Here is a 13,867-nt window from a genome sequence, read left to right on the forward strand (position 1 = left end):
GATTGGTAAGGTAAGGAATGAGAAGTTTCTCCACAAAATCGGCGAAAAAAGGAATATATGATAAACACTGATAAGAAGAAGGGACAAGACGATAGGACATGTGTCAAAACATTGTAGCACAGGTATCTGTAGAAGATAAAAACTGTAGCAGAAGGCAGATTTTAATACATCCAGCAAGTAATTGAGAATGTCGGTTGCTAGTACTACTCTGAGATGGAAAGTTTGGGACTATAGAGGAGTTCCTGACAAGCCGCATCAAACCGTTCGGAAGCTTGGTGATAAAAAAAATTGTACCGAAGTGTTGTGGCGTAGCTATCTGACCAGTGCCAAATCGCCCCAACACGACAGCGCCAATGTAGTGTCCGGAACAGCTACACAAGGAGCAGGTCAGGTTAAGAACCATTTATCAGAACACTCATCCCTGTAATATGTAATACAAAGAACGTTTGACACAGACTTTCACAAGACATCCGGAATATCGTCGACGGTGACGCTTACTGGAAGTCCCGTTGTAGGTTCGCTGAAGACTGCCCCATAGACCCGTCGGGGTCGGCTCTAATATTACGTGTAGTGTGTGTATCGCTCCGTGGGCTGTAACGACGAGCTGCTCGCTAATTGGTTCACCGGGCAAGATGATATCATCAGACGTTTGATTGGCTTCTGAAGTGGGAGTGAGTGAAGAGTGGACGCGCCTGAGAGGTAGGCCGTCGGTGACACAGTGGTGTGCGGCGGGCTGCCGCCAGGCAGGCGCCGTCCGCCAAGAGAAGTACTTCAATACAACAAACAAAATGTCCGATACTCTCATATTACCCTACATAAAAAAGCTAATAAAAAAAGGACCGTCTCCATAGTGAATCTGACCACGGTATTCCAGCGGAAGTATCTATCAAAGTGTGCGCGGAGGATAGTCTACCTAGGTGGTGGTCACTTAGTAATTAAGAGCAATGAACAAGCTGATAAGCTGGTCAGGACAGGCGCGAAGACTTCATTTATTGGACCGGTACCTGCCTAACCATCCCTCAGGCGGTGGCAAAATCAGAGCTACGTAGCTGGATCAGGAAGCCGCACGTAGAATATTGGACCAAGTTAAAAAAAACATCGCAAGCTAAAGACGCCAAAGACTTGTTTCAAGAGATGTTCTGAAATCCTGGGCTCGAACAGGAGGCAGATCAAACTCGCGTTACGACTAATGACTGGCCATGCGAACTTTATGAAACATCTAGACACGACAGGTAGAGTGAAAGAAGCCCCTAAGTGCAGACTGTTTGGCGAGAGGGATGAAACCGCGTCTCATTTAATCTGCCAATGCAAAGTGTTGGAGAGCAAAAGACCCAGAATATTCGGATCCTTAATTCCTGAACGAACTGTTTTTAATAAAGAACTAATAAGGGGTCCCCTATAACTTTCTAAGGATACCGGCTGGCTCTACAAAAATGACAGGGAGAGGAACTGCACAACACACCCAGTAAGTTGTAGCCTAAGACGACTATTGTTCTGGCTCCCTGCACTAATCAATCCATCAGTCAGTTAATATCCTACACCGCACGATGTAAGCGAGTGACGTAAACCTGTTACAGAATGGCGGTGTTATTCCGATAGACGCGTATGAAAGGAATGACTGTGGCAACTTCGTGACTGGTCGCAGGTCACCATAGCTTTCCTGAGCACGTCTATCAGTGACCCAGTTTGTAATTTACAAAGGAAGACACTGCTATGAACGACAATCATTTGCTGGGTAGTTACCTAACTTGCAACATAATGCTGTGTAACTTAACGACTACTATTTTGTTTACGCAAATGGTATCAACTTCGCACTTGACATCAGTTCCGTCCTATGTAGATGAAGTACAGCACTAACATTTCCTGTACGACGCATGTTGTGTTATTACAGATTTAGGCACCTGATGCACACAAATGATATATGACAGAAAGAAGAAGCACAAGAAATATGATCTACCATAAATCTTTTGTTGTACTACAACTTTCAATTTTTAGGAAATGCAGGAGCATAACTTTTCAGTAGGTTTACGATCAATGTATTCTATTAATCCTTTACTGTGACACGTCTCACTGCATCTAAATTACGTTCCACCAGATGATGGTGGTGATAATAAAATAGTCGCTGACTAAAATGATGATATCAGGGTTGGAGAAAAATACGGAAACTCTGCGAGGAATCGATGCTTGCCGAAGCTAACCGAGCCTGCATGTTGTACTGTTGTGTTCGACCTCGAATGGCGCCTGCCCAGTGTTCTCAACACGTTACACGTGTCACTCGTGGTCACAACAGTCTTCTGTGTAGTTGTAGGTGCATCGTGTCGGAGCTAAGCGCATTTGAACGTGACCGAGTTGTTGGTGCTGTTATGGTCGGTGCTTTCCTAACTGAGGTAGCCCAAGTTCGGCGTTTCAAGAATCGCCGATCGAAGATTTTTACCGTAACAGGAAAACGTGCCGCTGAACCCATAAAATCTTGAGTATGGAGCAATGGAAGGAGGTCACCTGGTCGCGTGAGTCTAGTTGCACATTGTTTCCAACTTCCGACCGAGTTTACGTCCCAAGAGTGAAACAAGGCGGGGGTTTGGGCAGTCATGTAGTGGTACTCCATGGACTCCTGAGTACTCTGAAGGATGGCATTACTGCCAGGGGTTATGAGACCATTTCAGCTGATGAGGCCTATCGCATGGTACAGTGTTTGTTGCGCAGTGGCGATGCTAAGTGTTTCAAGGCGACAGGCCCCTGTTTACACAGGTAGCGTCGTCGAGGATTGCATTTGTGAGGACGAGGAGGAGTCGTCGCGTCTTCCTTGGCCACCAGACCCGCCAGATCTGAATATTACTGACGCTTTGTCATCTGCTTTGGAGAGGAGGGTGCGAGATCGCTCTCCACCCTACCTCAACTTGCCACTATTTTACAGGAAGGTTGCTATAAGATTACTTTAAAAACCACACAGGGCCGTCTGTATTCATCCATTCTGGACTGGCCGAAGGCTGTTTCGAATCCCAACGGATTTCCTGCACCGTATTAGGCATGGCAATGTGTTGTCTCTGGTGTGTCCATATTTTTGTCCAATTCGTGTATGTTGCAGTTTCCCGACTGTCATGTGGCCCTTTCTATACAGAAAAAACTCTATTAATATTTGTTCAAAATTGTACATTACCTGAAACACTATATTTTCGTAGAGGGAGTGTCAGATGAAGTGCAGCAGAAGGGTAGTGAATGAATGACACAACAATCTTTGCCCTTCTACAGCGACTGCAGATATACTGCATGATGCCAGCCCATCAGGCAACGTCCAACTCCGCATCATCAATTTAGCGTTTTCAATTCAGTGTAGAGTTGTTTTATAGACACCGTTTGAGGTTTGCCTTTCTGTGTTTTCCTGGTAAGAAGTAAAACGCAGTATGGAGCCCTATAATCCTCCCCTTCCTTCCTCCTTCCTTCTTCCGTCTATTGTCCACATTAAACAATGTCCAGTCCAAATAATTAATAATCAAAGTCTTTTATGAACATTTGAGGGGAGCGAAGATTACAATAAACCTTCAAGTTTACTTAGCTTGTCATGTTGAGATGAGTCCAGTTCTTTTTGTCTAGGGGTCTGATTCTTGAAGCTGACAATCTCACATCAGGTCCTGACGGTTAATTTGAGCTAAATAAATTTGAAGACTGTTATTGGAGGATTTTCTACACAAACATATTTTGACACATTTTGATATAACATACAGTATTTTGTTTTTTTCACATTAACAAAGCCGAAACTACGTTGTTCGCACAGAAATACCTCCGATCACATCAGAGGCAATTTTACGACTCCCACACTCTGCGGCAATACAATATTCCAAAGGGTTTACAATTTTTCTTAACAAAATGAATTTCTACTAGTTTCTGTTACAGTATTAATTTAGATTATTATTTAATAAATGAGTCCAGCAATAAACGCAGTAAACATTATAGGAATGCGTACTTAATAGTATAAATTTCAAGTGTGCCAATACTTCGTAATTTGAAAAGTTTCTAAAAAATACTTTTAACTGTACATTCGGAGCTAGTACTTATCGATTATAACATAGACTAAAGTGTTACAGAAAGTAATTTCTTTTCATACATTTTAGCTTGAAATATAACATACTGTGTATAAAATTATATGAAAGTTTTCAGAAAAGCAACTGAGACAATATTGACCTGTCCCAAATTCGGAAAAATAATACTGGTATCGACAACTTCTGTTGAGGAACAGCAATGCTAGAGGAGGATGTCCCGTCACAGCAGGGATGGCCTTCGTGGCAGCGCCAGTCTGCTTTTTACGTCCTCCTCGCACTGTCGATCACTGAGCACACTGTTCTGTTCCAGTTCTTTCGCAAAAGTTATATTAGCACGGAAAGAATTGAAGGCATCACCCAGCTCCGCATCATCAATTGAGGATTTTGAATCCAGTTTAGAGTTATCTTCTAGACACAGTTTAACTTTTATGTTTCTGTGTTTCCCCGCACAGAAGTAAAACGCAGTCCGGACCTAAGTTTTTCTGCGCGTGCCGGCAGGTGCGCAACGCGACGGCGGTGTTCATCATCAACCTGTCGGTGTCGGACCTGTCCTTCTGCTGCTTCAACCTGCCGCTGGCCGCGTCGCTGTTCGCGCAGCGCGCCTGGACGCACGGCGACCTGCTGTGCCGGCTCTTCCCGCTCTTCCGCTACGCCCTCATGGCCGTCTCGCTCTTCACCGTGCTCGCCATCACCATCAACCGATACGTCATGATCGGACACCCCAGGCTCTACCCGAGGTGAGTGCACAGCGCTTCGCTTCGCTGCGCGATCGGCGAACACCCAGGCGGGGAGCACTGTTACTCCGTGTCGTAGACGTTCCGCATCCAGCACCTGTGGAAAACTTTGTATGCCCATCTTTTCAGAGCTGGTTGCGGGACTAGGCTGTTCGACACAGGACGTCAAACACCTCTCGAGTGTCTACTTTCCAAACTTATTTTATTTGGCTACCAGTTTCGGCTATTTACTACGCTATCTTCAGCACCTGACCGACGTGTAGAAGGATTCCACCTCGCTTCTGATCGAAACAGGTTGAAGTGATCTCTTTCTCTCGCATTGCCTCTTTCTCTCTCCCACGATCATTGTCGTCCCCCCTCTCTCTCTCTCTCTCTCTCTCTCTCTCTCTCTCTCTCCCCTCCATGCCTCCCCCTCCCCCTCCCCCTCCCCCTACTGTCGTTCAGGACAAAAAAAAAAAAAAACGCGAGTATGTTCACATGACAAAATTTTCGGTGAGAATTGCGGAATGAGCATTGAGGGAGCTGATTCCCCTTTTCTCTGTCAGAGTCTTTCAACGAAGAACGTATTCGCCTTTTTTGTGCCCCGACTAGAACATTTTTCAGCTGGTTCCCTTCCTTACCCCTCTTACAGCAAGGTGTGCTCCTTATATAAAACTTATTCTGCAGATCAGTAAAGTTTTGACAGTGTACTTACATATTTCGACACATTTACGAACTTCGACACTTACAAACAACAAATAAGTACACTCAGCACAACACAAAATTCTGTCCCATTCAACCCAAGTTCGCTGTACACTGCTTTACATAAAAGTGCACAACAGTTTTAGGCTTCACCTACAGTGTACCAAAAAGTGAAGTGTTTGATTAGCAAGTACAAAGAATTTCGTATGACAAAATTATTTTTTTCTAAGGGGGCCGCGTGGCCGGCCGGAGTGGCCGTGCGGTTCTAGGCGCTACAGTCTGGAACCGAGCGACCGCTACGGTCGCAGCTTCGAGTCCTGCCTCGGGCATGGATGCGTGTGATGTCCTTAGGTTAGTTAGGTTTAATTAGTTCTAAGTTCTAGGCGACTGATGACCTCAGAGCCATCTGAACCAGCCATTTGTAAGGCGCGCTGCGTGGCACCATTGAATAATGTCCAGGTGAAGATGGCCTGTATACGCACGAAGTGCCAATTATAACGAGAAAAAGTGGCATAGATAGTCCCCATTTCTTATCTTTCCAACTTCGGCTACGATGATTAATTTTGCTGTTCAAATTGCAAAAATCATCGCCTACTGCTACTTCCTCATTGTCTACTTTAATTCCCTCAGTAACTCCTGACTTAATTCGGCTATTGTTAGTTACACTTGATATTACCTCCTTCCATAGATATTCCCTTCACGACGGCCGTGGTCGCCGAGCGGTTCTAGGCGCTACAGTCTGGAACCGCGCTACCGCTACGGAATCCTGCCTCGGGTATGGGTGTGTGTGATGTCCTTAGGTTAGTTAGGTTTAAGTAGTTCTAAGTTCTAGGGGACTGGTGACCTCAGAAGCCATTTGAACCATTCCCTTCACCTAATCCTCCAAGTGGATAGCCATCATTAATAACATTACAACGTCAAATGCAAATGAAGCTTTCTGGCAAAGCAATACTTGCTCTCTCTCTCTCCCTCCCTCCCTCCCTCCCTCCCTCCCTCCCTCCCTCCCCCTCTCTCCACCCTTTCTCCCCCCTTTCTCACCCGTCTCACCCCCGTCTCTCCCCCCTCTCTCCCCCCCTCTGCGCGTGCGTGCGTGCGCGCGCGCGCGCGCTTGTGTGTGTGTGTGTGTGTGTGTGTGTGTGTGTGTGTGTGTGTGTGTGTGTTTGGCACGGAGAGGGGGGGTGGATTCTCTCCCCCCCCCCTGCGTGCGTGCGTGCGTGCGTGCGTGTGCGCGCGCGCACGTGTGTGTGTGTGTGTGTGTGTGTGTGTGTGTGTGTGTGTGTGTGTGTGTGTGTGTGTGTGTGTGTGTGTGTGTTTGGCGCGGAGGGGCTGGGGGGTGGATTTGAGCCCCGAACCTCCGGCATTCGCGGACGAGTGCTCTACTGATTGACCTATCCAGGCACGAATCATGACTCACCCTTACAGGTTTACTTCCGCCACCCACCTTCCAAATTTCATACAAGTCCTCCAGCGTACTTAGCCACAGCCTAGAGGATTGTGTCCAGAATGAATTTTCGCTGTGCAGTGGAGTGTGCGCTGATTTGGAAGTTCCTGCTAGATTGAAACTGTGCCAGACAAGGATTCGAACTTTCGCGTGCAAAAACTCTACCAATGGCCCGCGATGAACTTAGTTGTAATCTGCCTGCAAGTTTCAGATCGGTATACACTCAGTTGCAGATTGAAAATTCATTTTAGAAACAGTTTTTATTCTTTCTGTCTGATCTTCAGTTCGTTTTCTAAACTTCTCGTGGATATCGTATACCTCGTGTTGTATATAAGAAAATATTGACATGGGGGTGGGCTTACAACCCTGTCAGACTCGCTTCTCAACTATGGCCTGCCTTTTACGTCCTGTTAACAACGCCTTGCGTTCTCCTCCCAAACTGATCTCCCCCACGTCGGCTGTTACCAGTAGTTTCCATTCTTCTATAGACAATTGGTGTCAGGACTTCGCGACGATGACTTACTAAAGTGATGATTTGTTAATATTCACACCTCTTCGCACCTGCCTCCTTTAGTATTGGGATTATTACGTTTCCCGTTTCGTCTGAGTGATTCGTGGTCATGCCACCCGCTCGGACATTGACGAGTGAACCAGCAAACTCTAGCAGCGGAGTCCTCGGCAGCAAAACTAGCGACCTCTGGCAGCGAACGCCTCTACTACAGATAGCTGACCAGTAGAGACCTCTACCAGCGGAGTGGTGAACAGCAACAGGGCTGCGAAAATTCAGCGACTTAACGTTAGGATATATACATCCTTGTTTCACTGCTTACCAGTTACTACGTGTTTGCATATTTCGCATGTTACAAAATAACTCTCTGCTCACAAGACGTAATGCAAACTTTATCTCTAGTGACTTTAACGCACACGAGGCGTTATATTAAAAATTATTTCCGCGTAAATTAATATTAATAAACACAATTTAATACACGGATTCAACCATTTAAAATAGAAGTGTGATACTGTATTTGATAGTTATTTTTATTTTTTATTCATTCCAAGTATATTGGTGATTTTAATATGCGCTGTAGGGCGAAGGGCTTTTATTTACATTAATCAGTATCAAAATAACTGCACTGCATTTTGGGATCAAGAATTTAACAAAAAATAGTAAATAACTCTTTCGCATGCAACATCAGTAGTGGAACCTTAATGGACTTGTCATTTTCTTCAACTTCGCTTATTGTAGTTAAACAAACGTCTCGCATGGATACTTGAAATATTTTCCATACTTGGTTAAGACTGCGACAGACAGTTTCATTAAGCGCAATTTTACGTGTGGACGTGGTAACATAATTTTTTTTCGTATCCACGAGAGAAGAGCCAAAGAACTTGTCATAGTAGTTAGGATATTCACTAACCAGTGCAGCCAGTGTCAACAAAACAGTAGCTATGCGAAATATATGACTCAGTTGCTGAAATCGCCGGGAAATTAATGTATTATAAACACTGAGTTGTAATAGTAAAAAAAAGGGTGAAACGAGATTAGCATTCAACACATGAAAAACCACTAGAATAAGCTGCTTTGATGTTAAGAGAGCTCGTTTTCATCGTTCGCCTATGTTATATCATTTAATTTAAGAAAAAACTGCTTATTCGGTTTCAAAAATCTATGCAGTACAGTACATGAAATACGTGTTGGTAAAATCTATGAAAGAAGTATACTTTGATCTGTTCAATATTAACTGTGAAAAAGTATGTTTTTTTTTTTTTTTTTTTTTTTGTTTTTTTGTTTTTTTTTTTTGTTACATTGGCAACCTCGATAGTAAAGACCATTCGAATACGCCATTTTCATTTTTCCTGTAATTTTTTTTACATTGTTATAATCCTCGAGGTATTATATAGTGCGATTGATTTTGATTGTGAGTCATTTCAAGGGAAAAGTATGCTGAAAATATACGTTTTGCGTTCTAGTAGTTTTACAAATTTAAATCTTCAGTTGCAGAGGTAAAGTAAACAAAAGGAAAAAATAAAATGTATAAAAATGATAGCTGTTAGCAGCAGCATAATCTGGCTGTGTTTTGTAGTTTGCTGGTGTGGTCCACGTGGGATCCGAAGCACGGACCCCACGGGGGTTCCCGGCATGCTCCACATGCCAGGGGAGAGGTGGAGGCTAGGGCCAGGGAGTCTGAAAATTCCAGCGCCGGCCGGGGATTGAACCCCGGCCCGGCTGGGGCTATACGCCCCAGCCGAGGCGCTGGAACGTTCCAGACTGTAACCGCTAGACCACCGAGGACCCCGGCCGTGTGTGGCTCCGGCAGTCCGCCACTTCCTGCTGTGTCTGTGTTTACACCGGGCACAGGCCGGGTCTGGCCGGCTGCACTGCGGGCGGACGCCTTGTGTTTACCTCCGTGTGTCGGCCGAGTCGTATGTTCACGACTCACTGGCCTGACTGTAGTTTCCTTTGATGGAATTCATTTGTAAATGCTTTTTAATTATTAGAGGTTCTGGACTGCTCTTACTCAATTTTCAGTGACTTCTGATATGGCTGTCTTTGAAAGTATGTCGGTAAGATTTTAGGATTCTAAAAAAGTTGGCATCACACTTATGGTATAAAAGTTGGTTTATTTTGAGCAAACTCGTGTATGTGTTTGTGTCCTTCCTATAAGACTACTTCCAGACGAGAGAGAGAGAGATAGATAGATATTACTGTTCGTTAATTTTTCATTGCTCGTCTTTCGTCAGTGACAAATGATGATGACATGGAAGCAGAGATGTCTTTCTACTTCTACATCCATACTCCGCAAGACACCTGACGGCGTGTGGCGGAGGGTACCTTGAGTACCTCTATCGGTTCTCCCTTCTATTCCAGTCTCGTATTGTTCGTGGAAAGAAGGATTGTCGGTATGCTTCTGTGTGGGCTCTAATCTCTCTGATTTTATCCTCATGGTCTCGAGATATACGTGGGAGGGAGCAATATACTGCTTGACTCTTCGGTGAAGGTATGTTCTCGAAACTTCAACAAAAGCCCGTACCGAGCTACTGAGCGTCTCTCCTGCAGAGTCTTCCACTGGAGTTGATCTATCATCTCCGTAAAGCTTTCGCGATTTCTAAATGATCCTGTAACGAAGCGCGCTGCTCTCCGTTGGATCTTCTCTATCTCTTCTATCAACCCTATCCGGTACGGATCCCACACTGCTGAGCAGTGGGCGAACAAGCGTACTGTAACCTACTTCCTTTGTTTTCGGATTGCATTTCCTTAGGATTCTTCCAGTGAATCTCAGTCTGGCATCTGCTTTACCGACGATAAACTTTATATGATCGTTCCATTTTAAATCACTCCTAATGCCTACTCCCAGATAATTTATGGAATTAACTGCTTCCAGTTGCTGACCTGCTATATTGTAGCTAAATGATAAAGGATCTTTCTTTCTATGTATTCGCAGCACATTACACTTGTCTACATTGAGATTCAGTTGCCATTCCCTGCACCATGCGTCAATTCGCTGCAGATCCTCCTGAATTTCAATACAATTTTCCATTGTTACAACCTCTCGATATACCACAGCATCATCCGCAAAAAGCCTCAGTGAACTTCCGATGTCATCCACAAGGTCATTTATGTATATTGTGAATAGCAACGGTCCTACGACACTCCACTGCGGCACACCTGAAATCACTCTTACTTCGGAAGACTTCTCTCCATTGAGAATTACATCCTGCGTTCTGTTATCTAGGAACTCTTCAATACAATCACACAATTTGTCTGGCTCTGAGCACTATGGGACTTAACTTCTTTGGTCATCAGTCCCCTAGAACTTAGAACTACTTAAACCTAACTAACCTAAGGACATCACACACATCCATGCCCGAGGCAGGATTCGAACCTGCGACCGTAGCGGTCCCGCGGTTCCAGACTGTAGTGCCTAGAACCGCACGGCCACCGCGGCCGGCACACAATTGGTCTGATAGTCCATATGCTCTTACTTTGTTCGTTAAACGACTGTTGGGAACTGTATCGAACGCCTTGCGGAAGTCAAGAAACACGGCATCTACCTGTGAACTCGTGTCTATGGCCCTGAGTCTCGTGGACGAATAGCGCGAGCTGGGTTTCACATGACCGTCTTTTTCGAAACCCATGCTGATTCCTACAGAGTAGATTTCTAGTCTCCAGAAAAGTCATTATACTCGAACATAATACGTGTTCCAAAATTCTACAACTGATCGACGTTAGAGATATAGGTCTATAGTTCTGCACATCTGTTCGACGTCCCTTCTTGAAAACGGGGATGACCTGTGCCCTTTTCCAATCCTTCGCTACGCTCTTCTAGTGACCTACGGTACACCGCTGCAAGAAGGGGAGCAAGTTCCTTCGCGTACCCTGTGTAAAATCGAACTGATATCCCATCAGGTCCAGCGGCCTTTCCCCTTTTGAGCGATTTCGTTTCTCTATCCCTCTGTCGTCTATTCTGATATCTACCATTTTGCCATCTGTGTGACAATCTAGAGAAGGGACTACAGTGCAGTCTTCCTCTGTGTATTTGCTCAAGTGAGCGCTTAGTCGACTTGTAGAAGGCAGAACAAATACTGTGTTAATAGCAAACGTTTTCCTGGTGCAATGAGAAAATATTCTTTATATGGGCCCCACCCGGCTTTTGGCTTGTTTGGTCACCTCCAAGTGACAACTGAATGTCGGAGGCACAGATAAAACGACGTGCGACTTACAGTTCATGTTGAGATGTAGAATGTTCACAACGGAAATCTAGATATTTAATTAAAAACAGAAAAAAGTTGTGAGTGCGTATCGTTACCTCATGTATGTGTGCATAACTGTATCTTAAATCAACACGGGGGGGGGGGAAATTACATTATTAAATGACGTTTCAGTTACGCAACTATTAAATTAAATTAATAAATTGTTTCATTTTACATACCTTGGCTTTAATAACAATGTATGTGTAAAAGTTCAGTATGTTTATTCCTCAGTTAAGAGTCATGAACGTGAGAAACTTTGGACCTTGCTGAGATTGGGTGCCTTGATGACGCAGATAGTCGTACCGTAGATCCAACCACAGCAGAGGGGTGTGAATCGCCAGCATCTCGTGGTCGTGCGGTAGCGTTCTCGCTTCCCACGCCCGGGTTCCCGGGTTCGATTCCCGGCGGGGTCAGGGATTTTCTCTGCCTCGTGATGGCTGGGTGTTGTGTGATGTCCTTAGGTTAGTTAGGTTTAAGTAGTTCTAAGTTCTAGGGGACTGATGACCATAGATGTTAAGTCCCATAGTGCTCAGAGCCATTTGAACCATTTTTTGGGTGTTGGGTGTGAATCTGTGGGGAGGCCAGAAAAACGTCTGGGGCTGCAGCCTTTTCGGTAGCTGTAGGGGCGACAGTCTGGATGACTGACGTGGCCTTACTGCCCTGGTACCGCGAACGCCTGAAAGCAATCCGAAACAACAGCCTTTATTCTTTTTTTCCCCTCTCGAGCGCATCTACGTTCTCTGTGTAACAGTTGCGGTCACTCCTCAGGCAACAACACAACTTACCGAGACTTACCACGTGTTTTACCTCATTCCTATTAAATGAAAAATCCGCAGCAGCTATCAGGTACATGAGCGTCAAAGTTGCTGTGATACATGTACAGCGCTTCTAGAAAAAAAGACACTTCTAAATTTGATGTAAGCAAGCACTTTAGAATGAACATAGGGCATTTGAGAAGACAAGAGGAAGGTAAAATGACACTTATAAATTTACATCTACATCTACATGGATACTCTGCAAATCACGTTTAAGTTCCTGGCAGAGGGTTCATCGAACCACCTTCACAATTCTCTATTGTTCCAATCTCGTATAGCGCGCGGAAAAAACGAACATCTATATCTGTCCGTACGAGCTCTGATTTCCCTTATTTTATCTTGGTGATCGTTCCTCCCTATGTAGGTCGGTGTCAACAAAATATTCTCGCATTCGGAGGAGAAAATTGGTGATTGGAATTTCGTGAGAAGATTCTGTCGCAACGAAAAACGTCTTTGTTTTAATGATGTCCAGCCCAAATCCTCTATCATTTCTGTGACACTCTCTCCCATATTTCGCGATAATACAAAACGTGCTGTCGTTCTTTGAACTTTTTCGATGTACTCCGTCAGTCCTATCTGCTAAGGATCCCACACCGCGCAGAAGTATTCTAAAAGACTAAAAGAGGACGGACAAGCGTAGTGTAGGCAGTCTCCTTAGTAGGTCTGTTACATTCTCTAAGTGTCCTGCCAATAAAACGCAGTCTTTGGTTAGCCTTCCCCACAACACTTTCTATGTGTTCCTTCCAATTTAAGCCGGCCGGAGTGGCCAAGCGGTTAAAGGCGCTACAGTCTGGAACCGCGCGACTGCTACGGTCGCCGGTTCGAATCCTGCCTCGGGCATGGATGTGTGTGATGTCCTTAGGTTAGTTAGGTTTAAGTAGTTCTAAGTTCTAGGGGACTGATGACCTTAGAAGTTAAGTCCCATAGTGCTCAGAGCCATTTGAGCCTTCCAATTTAAGTTGTTTGTAATTGTAATTCCTGGCTATTTAGTTGAATGTACGGCTTTTAGATTAGACTGATTTATCGTGTAACCGAAGTTTGAGTTCCTTTTAGCTCTTATGTGGATGACCTCACACTTTTCGTTATTTAGGCTCAAAAATGGCTCTGAGCACTATGGGACTCAACTGCTGAGGTCATTAGTCCCCTAGAACTTAGAACTAGTTAAACCTAACTAACCTACGGACATCACAAACATCCATGCCCGAGGCAGGATTCGAACCTGCGACCGAAGCGGTCTTGCGGTTCCAGACTGCAGCGCCTTTAACCGCACGGCCACTTCGGCCGGCATTTAGGCTCAACTGCCACTTTTCGCACCATTCAGATACCTTTTCTAAATCGTTTTGCAGTTTCTTTTGTCTTCTTAGGAGTTTATTAGTCGATAAAAGACAGCGTCATCTACAAACAACC

At 44.8% G+C, this 13,867-nt stretch overlaps 1 protein-coding gene across 1 annotated transcript in view; it reads left to right on the top strand.

The window, feature by feature from the left end:
* The window catches only part of LOC126209794 (G-protein coupled receptor moody), a 131,879-nt gene that overhangs the window by 21,509 nt on the left and 96,503 nt on the right, over positions 1-13,867 (top strand). Inside the window, exon 2 of the mRNA XM_049938932.1 lies at positions 4,490-4,774. Coding sequence (XP_049794889.1) covers positions 4,490-4,774 — 285 coding nt within the window. The remainder of the gene's footprint in view (positions 1-4,489; positions 4,775-13,867) is intronic.

The sequence above is a fragment of the Schistocerca nitens genome, chromosome 10, assembly GCF_023898315.1.
Source record: "Schistocerca nitens isolate TAMUIC-IGC-003100 chromosome 10, iqSchNite1.1, whole genome shotgun sequence".
Taxonomy (NCBI): domain Eukaryota; kingdom Metazoa; phylum Arthropoda; class Insecta; order Orthoptera; family Acrididae; genus Schistocerca; species Schistocerca nitens.